The sequence below is a fragment of the Phalangium opilio genome, unplaced genomic scaffold (genome assembly GCF_054372755.1).
Source record: "Phalangium opilio isolate 3A_F unplaced genomic scaffold, DU_Popi_V2 ptg000054l_1, whole genome shotgun sequence".
NCBI classification, from domain to species: domain Eukaryota; kingdom Metazoa; phylum Arthropoda; class Arachnida; order Opiliones; family Phalangiidae; genus Phalangium; species Phalangium opilio.
Genome location: NW_028324173.1, coordinates 421,765 through 439,984, shown reverse-complemented (window position 1 = coordinate 439,984; position 18,220 = coordinate 421,765). Strand labels below are relative to the sequence as shown.

The 18,220-nt window shown below is 37.0% G+C and overlaps 3 protein-coding genes across 3 annotated transcripts; 1 reads left to right on the top strand and 2 right to left on the bottom strand.

Moving 5' to 3' along the window:
- Positions 1 to 541: 541 nt before the first annotated feature.
- LOC149668678 (uncharacterized) lies at positions 542 to 1,540 on the bottom strand. The gene has a single exon (XM_089840425.1). The coding sequence runs from the start codon at positions 1,538 to 1,540 to the stop codon at positions 542 to 544; it is 999 nt and encodes a 332-aa protein (XP_089696551.1).
- Positions 1,541 to 1,648: 108 nt separating this feature from the next.
- On the bottom strand, positions 1,649 to 2,767 carry LOC149668677 (uncharacterized). Its single transcript, XM_089840424.1, has one exon. It carries the CDS (start codon positions 2,765 to 2,767, stop codon positions 1,649 to 1,651), a length of 1,119 nt encoding a protein of 372 aa, XP_089696550.1.
- Positions 2,768 to 15,230: 12,463 nt separating this feature from the next.
- Positions 15,231 to 17,767, top strand: LOC149668676 (uncharacterized). The gene is made up of 5 exons (XM_089840422.1): positions 15,231 to 15,982; positions 16,024 to 16,571; positions 16,677 to 16,784; positions 16,888 to 16,996; positions 17,074 to 17,767. The coding sequence occupies exons 1-5, from the start codon at positions 15,231 to 15,233 to the stop codon at positions 17,765 to 17,767; spliced, it is 2,211 nt and encodes a 736-aa protein (XP_089696548.1).
- Positions 17,768 to 18,220: the final 453 nt, after the last annotated feature.

The window sequence follows — 18,220 nt, the reverse complement described above, 5'->3', positions numbered from 1 at the left end:
TTAATTAATCGTCTGGCAATTCCATTAAATATAATAATTGAACTGGACGACGAAGGACATTCCCGTTCGCTTGTCTTTTTAAACAAGATCGAATAAGTCCGTCACGTCCAGGTTGAGTTTGTGTAATCACACCAATACTCCAATTTTGCCTAGGCTGTTTGTCATCATGAGTGATGACTATATCTCCTGGTTTAAAAACAGAGTTCTTTTTTATTAATTTTCTATGTGATGAACTGATCTCAAGTTCAATAAGTATTCAGTTCTCCCCCGTTTCCACAGTTTGTCCATTAATAATTGCCTATATTTCCATATAACAATTAATTCTTTACGTGTACTTGAAAAGGTTTCATTTTGTTTTATTTTTCTATTTGGTAAGCTTTTAATTCTTTGACCAATTAAGAAATGAGCCGGCGTTAATGGGTTAGGCTCATTATGATCGTTGTACACGTAAGTGATAGGCCTTGAATTAATAATAGCCTCTGTTTGAGTTAATATGGTTTCCATTTCGGTGTAATTCAAAGCAGCAGATCCAATAATCTTTTTAGTATGTTTTTGTTGTTGTAACCATTCGTTCGTACATGCCACCCCACCATGCTGCTCTTTCAGCGATAAAATTCCATACTATGCCTTCTTTTCCATAGTATTCTTCTATTTCATTTTTACTTAAATTCTTCCAAATTTCTTTGTAATCTGCGTCAGCCCTTTTGAAAGTTTTAGCGTTATCGCTATATATTATTCTTGGGATGCCTCTCCTTGACATGAATCGATTCATCGCTAACAAGAATTCTTCAGTGTTCATTAATCCTACTAATTCGAGGTGTAATGCTCTTGTTACGGCACAAGTTATCAATAATATATACACTTTTTTCATAATTTGTTTTGCTTTTGTTCGAATTAAAAGTGGGCCCGCGAAATCCAGGCCTATTGTTTCGAAAGGTGGAGTTTCAATTATTCGAGATTTTGGTAATTGCGCAATGTTAACTTTTCCGGCTCTGGCATTAATTTTATTACAAATAACATATTTCTTCAAAATATTTTTAGTTAATTGACGAGCAGAGATAATCCAATATCTCTCTCTTAAATCAGTTATAGTACTATTTATGCCGGAATGAAGCATTCTTACGTGACTACGTCTTATTAGAAGTACGGAAAGGCGTTGTTGTTTACTTAATATTATTGGATGTTTTATTTCAAATTGTAAATTCGCTTCATCCAATCTTCCTCCTACTCTCAAAAGACCTTTGTTATCTAATATAGGACTCAATGAATAGATCTTTGAACTTTTGGTTATTGCCTGTCCTTTTTTTAAACTTTCAATTTCATTACAATAATCTTCTGATTGAATGTCCTTTATCCATTTCTTTTCAGCTAGATCTAATTCCCTACCTTTTAGGGTTCCCTTTTCCGTTGGGAGCTTTCGACTTTTATTTATAAATCTTAAAATATAAGATGTAACTCTAACTACTCTAGCGAAGGAGCTATAATTTTCGAGATTAATTAGTCTCTGAATTCCGACAATTTTTCCGGATTGAACTAACATTACTGTTTTCTGTTTTTCTTCATTTATTTCTGATTCATACCCAACTATACTTGGATTTCCCCTGGGCCATTCTGATCTAGGTTTTCTGAGCCAAGATGGACCCTTTAACTACACTTCGTTTTCTAGTAGCTCTGATGCTTTAACACCTCTAGTGGGTAAGTCTGCGGGATTTGTTAGACCTGGACAATGTTTCCATAGGAGTTTATCTGATATATTCTGTATGTCATTAACCTTATTTGATACAAATTGTTTCCATTCCTTTGCTTCTGATTTTATCCATCCTAAAGCTACCGCAGAGTCAGTCCAATATTTAACTTCAATTTCACTATTTTTTAAAGCATCCTTTATATACTTAACTAGACGAGCTCCAATTAAACAGCCAGTTAATTCTAATCTAGATATTGTCAATTTTGCCTTTAATGGAACTACTCTAGTTTTTGCGCAAACGAAACAAGTGTGTATTTTTCCTTTTATATTTTCAGTCCTTAAGTATACGACCGCGGAGAAAGCTTTCATACTTGAATCTGTGAAACAATGCAATTCGTGTTTTTCTATTTCACCCTCTAATTTCTTTATGTAATATCTGGGAACTTCAATTTTTGATATTTCATCAAGCTCTGAATACCATTGCTTAAATTCCTTTGCTATTCTAGGTGGCAATTCATCGTCCAAATCCAATTTTATTTCTCTGTTTTGAACTAATAACCAAGTCTCTTGGAATAACATCTTTGCTCTTACGACGTATGGACCTAGAATACCCATTGGGTCGAATATTTGAGCCAATACTGACAATAAACATCTCTTAGTTGGTTTAACTGTGCAAATGTATTTTATTAAATTTGTAAAGTCGTATGACAATGTGTCTGAACATATGTCCCATCTTATGCCTAAAACCTTTTCTACCCCTGTGTCTACTGACTTTTCTACAAGAAACTTTTGTCCGCCTTCCTCTTTTCTTATGTTTAATAATTTTTGCAGCTCCTTTGAATTAGTCTTCCATTTTCCCAGAGTCATTCCCGCAGCTTTAAAGATTTCTTGGCTAGTTTTGATTAATCCTATACCATTGTCTACGTTATTTACACAAGTGACCAAATCATCATAATATAAATCATTGTTTAATTTTTCAAACACCTCTGGGAATTTACTCATGAAAGATTTTAAATGCATTTTAATTGTTGCTGCTAATTCGTAAGAACTCGAAGATAATCCAAAGGGAAGACGGGTCATTCTTAAAATTTTAAATTGATAAGGATCAATTTTTCCATTCCTTTCAACTATCCAAATAAAACAATTTCAACGGAGGAAACACATGGATAAAATCAAATTTTTATTGATGTAAAAGATCAATAAAATTATTGATCTTTTATATCAATAAAAATTTGATTTTATCCATGTGTTTCCTCCGTTGAAATTGTTATATTAATTCACCATGGTACTTAAAAAGTCGTTGTTTAGCCAAATAAACCTGACGCTGTCCCTTTCATCTTCATGCAACCCTACTTGCAGGAAAGCTTTTTTCATATCTGCTACGATGCCTATTTGACCATAACGAAATCGTAATATAAGGGATAGCAGGTCGGGGTTAAGATTTGGGCCTGTTTCTAAACAATTATTTAAGGATGGTTTCTGCTTTTCATGTGCAGAACCATCTAATACAACTCTAAGTTTCGTCGTTGCTCTTTGTTCGTTTAACACGCCGTGGTGGGGTAAATAATGTAGTCCTTCCTTTTCTGTTTTGACATCTCCAATTTTCACTTCTTCAATAATACCTAGCTTTAGCTGTTCCTCTATAACTTTCTTATACTTGTCAAAGAAAATAGGGTCCTTTTGAAATCTGTTTAGTAAAGGTTTGAACCTTTTCATGGCTAAACTAAAATTATCAGGAAGGCTACTCTTATCTATCTTCCAGGGAAGTTTTACGACATACCTCCCCTTTTCGAAGGTAGTTTCCTTTTCAAAAGTTTCTAACATTTCTTCGTCACTTTTCTTTTGAGCAATCTCCTGACCATCTATTCCTATTGCTTACAGTTCCCATAGGGATTTTATGTTTCGTACAACCTCTTTCTCCTCGAAACTTATTTTCATGCATGTTATAGAATAGCTAGCTAGTTCCCCCATTTTGGTTTGTGACCGACCTTGAACAACCCAACCTATTTCTGTTTCTAAAGCAATCAAACTATTTCCCAATTTTTCAAAGTTACCGGGTGGTACCAATTCCCAGTAGTTGTCAGCTCCTATCAATAATTCAATACTAGAGGGGTCGTTACTATCCGTTTCTATTTCTATGCCAACCAAATACCCTTTTTTCTGGCGATTTCCCTTATTTCCGAATTGTTAATTGAAGTTACGCTACGACATACGCAAGGAACCTCAATAGCTTCTATTTGAATTGTTTTTGAGGCTCCCTTATATTTTGCAGAGTAAGGGCCACTCTTCTACATTGCAAAACCTTAGAATTTTCATTTAGAAACGTGTTAATAATAATAATAATAAAAAGGCTTTATTGGATCAACCTTTAAGAAAAATTCTTATTTACAAAGGAGTCCGTGGAATATATTTTAATTTAAATTAATTTAAAATGTTTTTAATAGCAATTTTAAACAGTTTTGTAGATTCTATTGACTTTATAGAGGCGTCCAGGTCGTTCCAGGCCTTGATACCTCTGTATTTAGTGCTCTTTGGACGGAATTTTGAGTTGAAAGATTCAACATAAAAGTTATTTCTATAGTTCCTGGTAAAGCTAGATTGCCTAGGATCAGGGAACCAATCAAGCATATATTGTGGGACATTTCTGTTTTTGGTGTTATGCATCAAAACCAAGAGGTTGTAGTTGTAATTTGTTTTCAACGAAGTTATTTGCGCTAATTCTATGGCCTTAGTGGCAGAGGAATACTTTGTCATTTTAGTTATAAGTTTAGCACACATTTTATGTTGAGCTTCCAGTTTTGCAGTGTTATTTGACGTCGTATTATGGTAAAATATATCACCGTAGTCAAATACGGTTTTATGCAAGCAATGTAGATTAAACGCAAGGTTGCTGTGTCCAAGCAGTTCTGTAAAGGCTTTATTCTAGATTTAACTTTATTTGCAACGTAGTTGATTTGCGCTGCCCAAGATAGTAATTCATCTAGCCAGACTCCTAGATATTTGAAAGTTTTAACTCGGAGAATTGAGCCATTACAGAGAGTTTCTAAGTTTATTGAATTTTCTCTGGACTTCTTGTTCGGGGAGAATACCATGAATTTCGTTTTCTTCTCATTAAGAAATAGTCCTTTGTCGTTTAGTCCTTTCTTTAGATTTCTAATGTCTTGTTCCGTAGCTGTTATCAGCTGGTCTAGATTTTTGTGTGCTCCTATTATAGCGCTATCGTCGGCGTATTCATTGGCCGTTGAGTGTTTTAGAGTTTTGTGCAGTTCAGATGTATACAAGTTAAACAATAGGGGACCCAGCACACTTCCTTGTGGGACCCCATGTTTAACTGGCAGATTCTGGGAATAATTGTTGGCGTAGTGCACAGACTGATATCTGTCTTTTAAATAGGATGCAAACCATGATAGCGCTTTGTCTTCAATTCCAGCATTTAGTAAGTCACTCAAAAGGATATCATGTTGCACTGTATCGAAAGCTTTAGAGAGGTCTATAAATACTATTAAGACGTACATTCCTTTGTTTAGCTTTTCCAGAATCGTCTCATAAAGGTTGAATATGCAGGTTTTAGTCGAGTGCTTTTCTCGGAAGCCAGATTGCAGGGTGTGAAACACCTTATGTTCTTCTAGGTATTTATATATATTTTTATGCACTATTCTTTCACAAACCAGGGATAAAGATGGCAAAATAGATATGGGTCTGTAGTTCTTTGGATTAGTAACGTTTCCATCCTTATATATTGGAATCACTTGGGCTTGTTTCCATTGTTTCGGGTAGGAGCCGGTAGTGAATGTTAAATTTATTATTTTAGTAACTACACTAGCAATTATGGCAGCTAATGATTTAAGGAGGGCAGGCGCCAGTCCGTCTATCCCAGTGGCTTTATTTGGTTTTATCTTCTTCAGTATATTGAAGACTGTGGTTTCATCGACTAAATCAAAATCTGTTAGGGCAACTGGCGAATTCTCTCTAGAAGGGTGAATTTGTGAGATTGGCCTTAAAACCTGTTTGTCCATATTTGTGGTATGGGCTACTATTAGTTTGTCGGCTATATGAACAAAACAGTCATTTAATTTGTTCACTATTTGATTAGGCTCATCAAATATTTGGTTATCATATTTAATTTTGGTTATTTGTTTACTATTTCTCATTTTTAAGTAGGGTTTTATCGTTTTCCAGACATCTGCAGTTTTTCCTGATTCTAGTTTCTTCTTGAAGTAGCTTGATTTTTGTCTGTGAATGAGGCTGGTAACGTAATTTCTTTGCAATCTGTATTGATGGAGGTAGAATTCTTTATTTACTGATTGACGACTTTTTGTTTTGTAAGTATCTCGCAGGTGCATCTGACTCTTAACATAGGGGTTCAGCCACGGCGCATTTTCCAATCTGACGTACTTACTTCTAAGCGGCGCATGTGAATCTAAGCAGCTAGTTATTGTTTGTATTAGATACTGTAATCCTAGATCCGCGTCAGTGATTTCAGACTCAGTTATGTCTAATTTCTGTTGTAGCTCTTTAACAAACCATTCGGTATCTATCTTTTTAAGGTTTCTAACAGACTTTAGGGTGTTTCTAGTTTTTGGACATGTCTTTCTCCTTGTTATATATGTCAGGGCGTGGTCGGATACACTACAGGTGATAACTTTTGTTTCTGTAATTCTATCTGGATAATTGGTGTATATATGGTCGATTAAGGTTTTAGTTTTTAATGTTATTCTAGTTGGAACAGTAATTAGTTGCTTAAGATCGATCATAGCCTGTTGTAATTGCTTAGTTTTTGTTGATAGAGAGTTTATTTGCATTAGGTCGCAGTTAGTGCCCCCAAGAACTATAATCTCTGTATTTGATTTTCCATAAACAGATTCTACATAATTTCGTAAGTTATCAGCAGTATCGGGAAATTTTGCGTTTGGAGGGATATATATAACTCCAATAACTAATCTGCTAGAACTTTTATATTCGATAGAGGCCCACATTGACTCCAAGTTTGACTCAGCTAAGTTGTTTTCTTCGATTTGTTTCAGGCGAGTAATCGGGATTCCAGATTTATAGTAAATAGCTACTCCTCCTCCATTTTTACCACATCGATCTTGCCTCCATAAAAAATACCCATTTATGTAGCATACCAAGTCAGGGATATCATCCTTCAACCATGTTTCAGTGAGGCCAAGTATATCTAAATTGTGTTGTCTTAATAGATATTCAATCTCTGTAATTTTGTATTTTAGGCTGCGTATATTTAAATGACCGATTTTAAGACCCTTATCTTTATGTCTCTTGTTTAAAATGTTGTTTACTTGGTAATGGAGTCACACCTCATCTGTTCTTTGGGGTTTACTGACAGTAGGAGTATCTCTTCTTATTCTTATCCCGGCTGGCCAATGACTCTTTTTTCGCATTGTATTTTCTTGGTCCCTTGCGAATTCAACAATAAAGGTCTTTGTATGATTTACTCCCATTTAACCCAAACCGTTTCTCCCAATTCCCATATCTCCCAATCCCATTTGATCCAACACTATGTCTTTTCCCCCAATTTCTTTTGTCCCAATTCAGCATAAAACATATGTTAATAAGTTCAATGAGAATTTTTTGTTTTATTAACAATGATATGTTTTACATATTCAGTAGAAGAATGTTTAAGAAAAGGTGGCAGCTAACTATTAGGAGAATATTTTGGGAAAGGTGGCAGCTAACTATTAGGAGAATATTTTGGGAAAGGTGGCAGCTAACTATTAGGAGAATATTTTGGGAAAGGTGGCAGCTAATTAGTTGGAGAATGTTTTGGAAAAGGTGGCAAGTAATTAATAGGAGAATATTTTGGAAAAGGTGGCAAGTAAATAATAGGAGATTATTTTGGAAAAGGTGGCAAGTAAATAATAGGAGAATATTTTGGAAAAGGTGGCAAGTAATTAATAGGAGAATATTTTGGAAAAGGTGGCAACTAATTAATAGAAGAATATTTTGGAAAAGGTGGCAACTAATTAATAGAAGAATATTTTGGAAAAGGTGGCAAATAATTATTGGAACCATTGTTTTGGAAATGGTGGCAGCTAACTATTAGGAGAATATTTTGGAAAACGTAGCAGCTAATTAGTAGGAGAATGTTTTGGAAAAAGTGGCAGCTAATTAATAGCATAATAACCTAACCTAACCTAACGCTTTGAAAGCAACCCTTTACGGCATAAAATATTAGGCGAAACCATTCGATTGGGAGAAATGAGAATTGAATAGTTTGGGATAAAAATTCCGATTGGGAAATATAAGATTGGGAGAACTGGGAATCGGAAAGTTTGGGATAAAAATGTATTTTGGGAAACACAGAATTGGGAGAAATGGGACCATACCCTTTGGATTCCGGCCTGATTTCATTATTGTTGTAATAGTAGGTGTTATTTGAAGATCTTGAAGGTGCTCTTTTAGATCTTTTAGCTCCGTATCACTCGAAAAGTTAGATAAGATAAATCTCACGGAAATTACGCCACACCGTATATCAATGGGATCCCCATGGGTGCCCCAAACTTTAGTATCTTTTGATTTTGTTCGGCCTAGGATGGCACAGGATATACCAATCGGCCATATCTCTGGTTTAAGTACATCTTCTAGTGCTGTAGAGGTGTTTAGGATAAAGTTTCGATAGTCACCTTTGGGATCTTTTGAGGAGGTTCTCAAGCTGGTAATGTCTATGTTCTTACTTTCTATATATTCTGCTAGCGAGTTTTCTGTTGTATCGTAAGCACAGTTTCCAATGTAGTATACGTCATTTTCTTTCAACGCTTTTAATTTGAAAGTTTTCTCCAAGGCGCCGGCTTTAGGGCCTGGTCTTATCGAATTAAACTTGGAGTTTGTGTTTTGTTGTTTATTGTTATCTTTGTTGGGTTTATGAGATGTGGTACTATCCTGGTGTTTAGTGTAGAGGTCCGTATATTTATTCTTTACAAAAGGTTTTTCTATTTGTCTCGGATTTGCTCTGTTACGTTGATTTTTTGGGTCTGGAACCGCATCCTTGTAGCTCTGTGGATTTGATTTCACTACCGAGGGGTTTGTTACAGCAAATATTTCTCGGGGTATATGGGGTACCAAACCATGATGTTTGTTTTAGTTATTCATTTGTTCTTCAAGCAGTTTGAAACTATCCGAGGTTACTTCTTGTACGGTTTTTATAGTTTCTTCGTTTGCCCTTAGCGCAACTTTTATAGAGTTTAGTTCACCCATAACGTTTTCTTTAAGTTCCAGAGAAGAAGTTGTAACTTGATCTACAGCCGTAGACTGACATTGTAGCTCTTTGGTCATGTCAACCAACTGTTCATTTACTAGTGTTAATGATTCATTGATGTCTTGTACTTCTTTAGTTCTTTTCCCCTTCCATGCTTTAAATTTCTTCAGTTCAGGGAGAAATGATTTAAGCTCGATTAAGCCTTGGAGGCATTCCGGGCAAATCCAGAAAGAGCCCGGGACCGCTTTCGCTAGTGCAAGGCACTTTATGTGAAACCATTCATTACAAAAACCACAGTTTAGCATGCCCCCATGTTTTTGTCCACCACGGTTGAATTTGCAAGCCGTTAAACAATAATTTGTCATTATGTTGTTAATAGTTAATAATTCCAGTAAATAAATACCTTCGTCCGTTTATTATTTGTTAAAACTCATTTAAAATAGAGTGAAAATTAAAATTTATTATCAACTTTACTAAGCCTTAGTCAGGTTAAAAGCGTTTCACAATCAAGCCGAGGCTTAACGGGAGCTAGAATCCGTGCGACTCAACCTATTGCCTTTTTGGCGTTGAACTTTATTTTCTCTTCCCCTATTACTGGCAGATTTAAATTTCTTGATACCTTTTCCTTTATGAACGTACCCTGACTACCAGTATCTAGTAAGCATCTAACTATAGTCTTTTTTCTGTTCGAGGGGTTTAATACTGCCGTTTTTGCACTCTGTAAGATTACCGTGGTTTCAATACTACTTGAATACACGGATTTCACAGTAGTTGCTTGTTCATTAGATGCCTGATTATTTTTGTTTTGATTGTTTTCTACGTTTTGATTTTCCCAATTTACCTCATTTTTTTCACAAACTGCTACGTTATGTTTACCTTGACATAGTTTACAACTTTTAAATCTTGAATAACACTTTTTTGCATTGTGTCCCATTTTCAAGCAATTAAAACATCTGTTTTCTTTGGACAATATACTTTGCTTAGCACTTAAGTCAAAATTTATGCAAATATTTGTAGAGTGGTTTTGACTTTTACAGAATATACAAAATACATTCCCTCCTTGTTTTTCCATGCCAATAGCTAACACTGCAGTTGACCCTTGGGACCTTTATTATATTCGTTTTTAACTTTTATTTTTTCTGGTATCACCAACCCTTTCATTACTGACTTTTGATTTTGACTTATTTCATTACCTAGCACCTCAGTCGTTTCTCTCAGAGCAATATCCTCTTTTAAGAAACGTTATCAAATGATCAGCGTCCCAAGGAGAATTAGGAACCCTAATTTTTATATATTCATGTCTAATTTCCTTATGCACTATTCTGAGAAGAGTTGGACAAAGGAACATTCCATGAGTTTTAGGATCTGCGCCTAAATGTTTTAAACTTCTAACGTGAACTTCACAAGAATCAATTAATTTTCTTAAACCTTTAGTATCTGAAGTTTTAAGGACAGGCTCCATTTCGAATAATTTCACCATTAACGAAAATTGCATTAAATCAGTTCTATCATAACGATCATGCAATTGTTTACAGGCATCATCGTAAGCTTGATCTGAATAATTATTTTTATCTATAACGTCTTCCGCTTCACCTTCTAATAAAGAAATCAAATAAGTAAGCTTTTCTACCTTGGACAGTTGAGTTTTGTCATCAACAGTCACTTTAAATTGCGACCAAAATGCTTTCCATTTTGTCCTATCACCATTGAATTTTTTCATGGAGATTATTGGTAGTTGTACGGTATCTTTTATTGAGTGTCCGTTGTTGGTATTTAAATTAGCGTTAGAGCTACTAGGCGTTGAGAGTAATGAAGCCGTTGCATTTAGATTTTGTAATGTCCTTTGTGATTTCGTTTTTGCCATCACTATTTTATCGCTGTATACTTCCACTGTTGCCAAATCATTTTCCAATTCCGTCAAGTCGTCCATGTAATTTCTTACTTCCCAGTCCAACTTGATCAATTCCTCCTCCTTTTTGGATAGGATTGCTAGGCTTTCTTCTAAGTCAGTTTTTTCCAGGCTTTTATCTTTTAAATGTGCCTCGATGTTGGTAACAGTTTTTGTGACCGCACTTCTTATAGAGTTACGTGCTAATTTGGCCTTTTGAAGGGCCAAATCCCGATCCACTGTAGCCATTTTCTTTGTTGGCTCTAACTATTCTATTTAATTTCTATTATTTATACTTTTGGGCTTTTCCTGCCCCACGTTGGGCGCCATTTTGTTAAATATATCTTTTCTTTTTATATTTAATTCACTTTTAATAAATTCAAGACTATCTTTAAATTTTACCGAACCCTTTTTAATAAACTTTTAATTTTATTACATTTTGATTATTAACTTTTGCTCTTATTTTAGAGCCTAACCTTTTAACATTTTATTTTATTTCATTTTCTCTCTTTAATTTTGGGGACCAATTTGAACGTCTGCCTATCCTTTCAAGGCTAAATTTTCGTCTGAATTCGGTGCGCTCTTCGCGCCCCTATTTTGGGGGATATTTTTCTAGGTAAAAAGGGGACCCTTTTTTCTTTTCAAAGATGGGCCTATCTTTCCCCTTTTTCCTCGTATTGGTATCTTTCAACCAGATCTACATGAATACAAGTTTTCTTTACATGAATTTTAGAATTTACATGAAAATATATACAACAATTATACATTATTTTTCACATACTCAGCGAAGTGTATGAAAGTCAAAAGCCGAACATAATCTTAGTGAATTATGAAATTATTTTCTTACTTTAGAAAAGGTTGCTCTATAGGATTTTGCTGTTTCTACGTTCATTATTTTTGCTTCTTAATTTCTCATTGTAGTCGACTCAGTCTTCTAGAAGAACCAATTGCAATGAAGAGTTTTTGAATGTGTTCAGGAATCAAGTGATTTCGTGCCTTCCAAAGTTACACCGTATTTCAACACGGCAACAATGCAGTGTTTTTTATCGCGTTTAGGACTAAGCTTGTGGGGATCGATTCTCGCCCAAAACGAGCACCCACTCGAATAATTTGAAAGAAAATTCGAAGAAAATGCTTTGCGTGTTTGGACTTCTTTTACGAGCTTCCGCTCTGGAATATTGTTATTAATTTGTGGCATTAATGAATATTGTACCCCGTTGAATGCGTGAAATTTCTAATGTTATTTTCCAAAGTTTTGCCGAAGTTAGAGTAAGGATAATGGTTTTAGCTCACTTTCGACGAATATCTTATTTCGGGATCGTTGAAAGGGGGGGGGGAGGGTCCTCTCTTTTGGGAACTCGAGACGTTCGTTGCCTAGGAACTAGTTTTTAGTCTCATTTCTTTTTGACCCGAGTTAGAATATATATTTGCCGAATGACATCGGGTATTTTGGGCAGTTTAGGCTGAAAATAGTTTTCGAGAATAATTGTCGCATGCCGCGTCCACCCAAGGCAAGGAATTTTGAACGCAGCTTGAGGAAACTAACTCTTTCCGAGCTTTCGCTTTCTTAGTTTTACTTTTTAATTTCCAGCAACATTGATTATTGTAGCGTGTCGAAACCCTTAAATACCGTTGGTTGTTTTCCAAAGTTCTAATGGAAACACGAGAAATAATGGTTCTTCCTTTCCTTCGTGGAAGAACATTATTTCGTGATCGATGATTATTTTTGATTGTTCTTGGCACGTTTTAGTGCTAAGTGAGTGAACTTTGTTTAATGTCACTTGTTTTCCTTCCAAGCTTGTCACGATTTTAACTTCGACAGTGGATTGATGCCAAGTGACGTGCGATAGAAACACTAATTAAGCGACAAAAGAAAATCTGTCTTCATTGTTGCAAACGCGATTGTTGATGATGCTTTGGTCAACCAAAATTAATTTACATTTCGTTGTATTTCTGTGGGGGACCATGTAGGGGCCCTAAAACATCTATAAACTATTGTAGTAGTTGAAAATATTCAGTAATGGTTAAAACTAGTTCTTTAAAAAAGGTTTCCGGTATCAAGGGAAGCTATTTCTCAGGCACCTCTCTCCTTATTGGCTAGTCAAATACACGTGTGTCGCGGCTAAAGCTGAAAGATCAACGTGAAATTGATCTTTGCGCTCGGTTTAAAATAGACCTGCTTTGGCCGTCCGCTTTTGAAATCAGCTTTATAACGAGAGTTACCGCTCTATTGCAAAAGGCTTCGTCGAAACTGGTGTTGCTCTCCAGCTTCTATATTTCAGCTTTGCGCTCCTTTGCGAAGGTAGCTCAACAATAATAAGTGGTATCCTTTTGAAAAGCTACGCGTAAAAGTTTCATCATAGTTTGTGTTAAAAAAATCGCTTAACATTTGGGAAGTAACTCTTTATTTAAAGTACTTTTTAGTGATATAAATAGTCCAGTACAATACACCGGAGAGACTACATACGCCAGTAGTTTAGCCCATTAGATTTTGCTTTCCCCCTTTTTTCAATATCTTAATTTCTAATCACTTTAGATGATGGACCACATATGAAATTCTTATTTTTTATATAAATTTCTGTGGGGGACCATGAAGCGGCCGAATTTCATCTATTAACTATTGCAGTAGTTAGAAATATTCAGTGTACCAGAAAATGGTCAAAAATCGATTTTGTAGGTGATGTATAAGCTTTTTTAGATGCAATTTTTTTGTACTAGTTATCTCGGTCTAAAGAAATGATACCGATAAGCTAAGGCGCTACCATGTTAACTTTTCAACTTGTGAACGTATATTTCGAGAACGAGTGTGACGAAGGATGCGGAGAACCCGAAGAGACAGACGCGGAAAATGACCATGAAAGCGGAGACGTTGATGACGACGAACGAATCAGGGGTTTCCGTTCTCTGACAGGGATGCATTTCGTTTTTCAATGACGGGTTCAGATCCTCGAAGCAATCGCCCTCTGTCAGTTGGCGCAGTCTGACAAATACGGGGAAATAAACTCGACCATGAACGTAAAACTTCGAAGGGGACACTAACCTTTTGTTGACGGTCTTGATTAGCGTTTGCGAAATGTTTTTCTTGAAGAACAACGACACGTAGGTTATCATTAAAGGTTGGCTTAGTTTAATTTTGCAACTTCCAGTCTCGGCGTATCTTCTCTTTATTACATTCCAGAGAACTATATCCCCAGAAATGGTAAATTTTTCTCGATTTGCAATTCCTGAATGAATATCGTCGTTTTTCTCTAAAGTGTCATTTGTCAGGTAACACAAATCTGGGTTGGCATCTGCTCGCTTTATTACTTCCGCATATGCTGTGTTAATCAACGCATTTTGCTAAATCGAGAGTATAAGAAATAATAATTATATAAAAAAAACATTTTTATACCGATTGAGAAAGTGATGTGTAATTCTTATATTAACCTGACCTTAATGAAATTGAAAGTTCCGGTATTTTTGGTTAATAATGGTTTTGCATTGGGAAAGTGAAATACATCGTCGATGGTGTCAAAGGGAAGCGCTTCCGATTTTCTCGAAAACTGTGACGTCATTTCCGAGGATACGAACACCAATAGAACGAAAGACGCCAGACTCCACGAGACCGAAAGAAAACGAGAAACTCCGTTGCAATTCAAAGTTTGGGGACCTGAAATTGAAATTGATTTCAGTTTTGAAATGAGTTTAGCGTTACTTTGTTACTTCTTACTCGTTCCCAGAAGGCATTGCAACAAAAACATGAAGGGCAGTTCCGATTTCACTTTGCCATATTTAAAGTTTAGTTTCCCCGTCATGTAAATCAGCAGAATGACACCAACGGACCCCACAATTATCTAAATACAATTCATATCAACACTTGTAGCATGCATATAGGTCAACTGTTTCAAGATGATTACGAATTAAAATCCAAAAGTAAACATATTTTTGTAGAGAATATTCAGTTTAATATGCAATAAAAAGCTTAATTCCTGTAGATATAAAGACTGATAAACTCTTGGGAAGTTGAGTACAATTTTATATTTTAACTAGCTGTTAGCCGCGGGCCCGCGGCGTCGCTCGCGTGTAATAAGAACTTCAATCAAAATGATATAAAGAATGGGTAGATTTTACTGATGACTAATAATTTTGTAGCACCCTAGGAGCGAAAGCATTCGGCGTTGCCCGTCAGCCCCTAGGGATGCATTTTTTATTACTTTTCATGCGGACATTACTCCATAAAGAAGGTTTTTTTAGTTTTTGGCCGCCATTTAAAAAGATGACAACAAATCGCACCCGAAAGACCATTCAGCCCGTCTTAATATTAAAGCAAACCAGTGTACTAAATATTTGCGAAATCGGTTGAAACGCGTGGACTTTGTTGCATAGAGAAGATTTTTACATTTCCGGGCGCCATTTATTAAGATCTCGGCGGATTGGGGAAATCTTTCTTAGTACGCGCCCACATGTACGAGCTTCTAGACCAAGATGAAGTTGACAACGATGCCATAGAGCAGTTAATTACTCAATTAGATGCCAAGTCTACCACCCTGAATGAGCTGAACGAGAGTATAATGAACTTAATTCCTGAAGATAATGGAGATGAGATCGAGGAAGAGGCCAATAGTTCGGAAGAAATTAACGAGACCATCATCGCCGTGAAAACCCGAGCCATGAGAAAAGTCAATAGGAGAGCCAATTCAGAGGTAGCAGAAGCAATAGACTGCAGCATCACAGAGCAAAGGGGAGCTAACATAGAAGTTAAATTGCCTCGTTTAACCATACAGCCATTCTCTGGAGAAGCAACACAATGGCAGAGCTTCTGGGGCCAATTTAAGAGTACGATTCATGACAACGGCAAGTTAGCTGATATAGACAAGTTCAACTACTTACGGTCTTATTTGCAAGGAGCAGCCGCGAAGGCGGTTGGAGGGTTTGTCCTAACCAACGAGAATTATCATAAGGCTATCAACACGTTGAAGAACCGTTTCGGAAGGAAGACAGTGGCTATGCAGAGCCATATGCACAAACTCACGAGTCTTGCACCAATCAAAGGGTCATCTGATGTACAAGGTCTTCGAGAGCTATACGACAATTGCGACACCCAGATGAAGAGTTTGGATTCCTTAGGAGTTCCACTGGACAGTTATAGTAGTATGCTATATTCTATACTCATGAAGGTATTACCATCAGACATATACCTGGAGTTCAGCAAGAAGTTAGAGAATGACGATGAATGGGATATATCGGATCTGCTAGAACATTTGAGAATGGAGGTGGAGAGTCGAGAACGAGCCGCACTACGCATACACCAGAGAGATGCGAGGCATCTACAATGGAGCAGAGGCTGGATGCTATCAAAACTCAGAATCGGTGCTTCATCTGCCTGAAAGTTGGACATCGAGCACGTCGGTGCAGATCAAGTTCAAGGTGCACTGTGTGTGAAAAGAGACATCACACCTCGATCTGCAGAAACGAACAAGAAGAGCAACGGAACACCAAAGAGAAGACAACCGAGTCAACGACACTTAAAGCATTGACGAGTATGACTACGGTTCTACCACCTGTTTCTTCAGAATACGAGCAAGTATTACTCCAAACTGTTCTTCTGTTCGTGGAAGACAAAGATAACCAAGTTTTAGCCAGATGCCTTTTGGACAATGGAGCCCAACAGTCATTTATCAGAGAAGATATATCGAGAAGTCTTCAGCTGCCAGTCATTGCGAAAAACTCTGTCGTAGTAAATTCATTTGGATCTAAAGAAGGAGTCCTTCGAGAACAAAGGAGAGTCAAAGTCACCCTTCGGAGTATTATTGAGCCTGAGAATAGCGTTGAACTAGAAGTCTTTGAGATACCTCTCTCTCTCTAGTGAGAGCTCTCTAGTGAGCGTACCTGGCGGTAGAATCATTCAGGAAATGAAGAACAAGGGAATTACCTTAACGGATCGCCCAACTGTCAAAGGTGTAGCGGCACCGTCGGAGCTTGGAATTCTTATTGGAGCCAACCACTATTGGTCTGTGGTACAAGGAAACACAATGAGACTGGGTGGTTCGTTGGCAGCCGTGGAGAGCCTCTTTTGATGGTCGATCCAGGGTCTTGTTCCTGTATCGATTAACTTGGCAGTCCGATCGTCAGCCGTCATGGCATCCATTGTAGAAGATCAGAGTCTATCAGCGTGGTTACCTAAGTTTTGGGAGCTGGAGAGCTTGGGAATTCAAGAAGAGAAATCCTTGTGCATATCAGACCAGGATATGATTGATAGACATAGCTCCACTATCCAATTCAATTCTCAAACTTGGACTATCGCAGCAAGCACCCTTGCATACTATCCAGTAAACAACGACTCTCAGAACTATTAGTCATCGATTGTCATTGGAAGATGATGCATGGCGGATTAAACAGCACGATCACTCAGCTAAGGGAAGAATACTGGGTAATTAAAGGCCGTCAAATAGTCAAGAGACTTGTAGAGAGATGCCGTCTCTGCAAGCGATTTCAAGCGAAACCAGGAGTCCAGGTCATGGCGCCATTACCATCAGATCGCATAACTGAGTCACCATTGACGCACATCTTTACCGAAGCCGGGGAACCTGAGGCACTTTCACCAGCGCATTTCCTGTTGGGTCGACGTCTTACCTCCTTACCAGACCGAAATTTTCAAGCCGATCCCGTTTTCACAAATAGAGACCAGATAACAAGAAGGCTGAAATACAGACAGACTCTACTCGTCCAGTTTTGGAAAAGATGGACCAACAATTATTTAATGGAACTACGCTCGGCACACTCAAGTTTTCCGGTCTCCAAAGTGACAGCCTTTAAACCAGATGACGTCGTTTTGATCGGGGACCAGAACCTTCCGAGACAATCATGGTGCATGGGCAGAATAGTAGAGGCATATCCGGGGCGAGACAACCTAATAAGATCCTGCTCAATCCGATTACCAGATGGCACAGTCCTAAGAAGAGCTGTTCAAATGATATACTACCTAGAGGTCTCTCAGTAACTAGTGATGACAAGTCATCGGCGGCGAGGATGTTGCGGATCAAAGTTAAAAAAGTGGACTTCATAAATTAAATGTTTTAACCTTAAATCTTAGATCAAAAAATTATATTTTTTGTCAGTGTTATCTATAGAAATATACTTAAAATAGACTTAAATTTAGTATATAAGCAAAAGACTAGCTGTGATAAGATGAGTAGTTACAGAGTTGTAGTTGAGTTGCACTTGTTTCATTTTACCTCGTACAGTTTTGTTCTTTAAATTGATAGAGACGATGGTCATGTCCTGACCTAAATGAATAAAGTTTTTAATTTATTTACCGTGTAATACTGAGTTCGCGAAATACGTAACAACCCTGTCCTCCAGTACTTTGACTTAGCTAGGAGAACTAAGGTCTCAACGGATGCATCCCAACAGGGGTTAGGGGCAGTTCTTCTGCAGCAGCATGGAGCCCAAT

Bases quoted from the DNA above. Each gene is read 5' to 3' on its own strand.
- LOC149668678 (XM_089840425.1), bottom strand. From the start codon at position 1,540: ATGTTAGTTCAATCCGGAAAAATTGTCGGAATTCAGAGACTAATTAAT.
- LOC149668677 (XM_089840424.1), bottom strand. From the start codon at position 2,767: ATGACCCGTCTTCCCTTTGGATTATCTTCGAGTTCTTACGAATTAGCA.
- LOC149668676 (XM_089840422.1), top strand. From the start codon at position 15,231: ATGTACGAGCTTCTAGACCAAGATGAAGTTGACAACGATGCCATAGAG. The intron at 15,983-16,023 runs GTTAGAGAATGA...CGGATCTGCTAG, and splicing joins TACCTGGAGTTCAGCAAGAA to AACATTTGAGAATGGAGGTG. The intron at 16,997-17,073 runs GTGCATATCAGA...GGACTATCGCAG, and splicing joins ATTCAAGAAGAGAAATCCTT to CAAGCACCCTTGCATACTAT.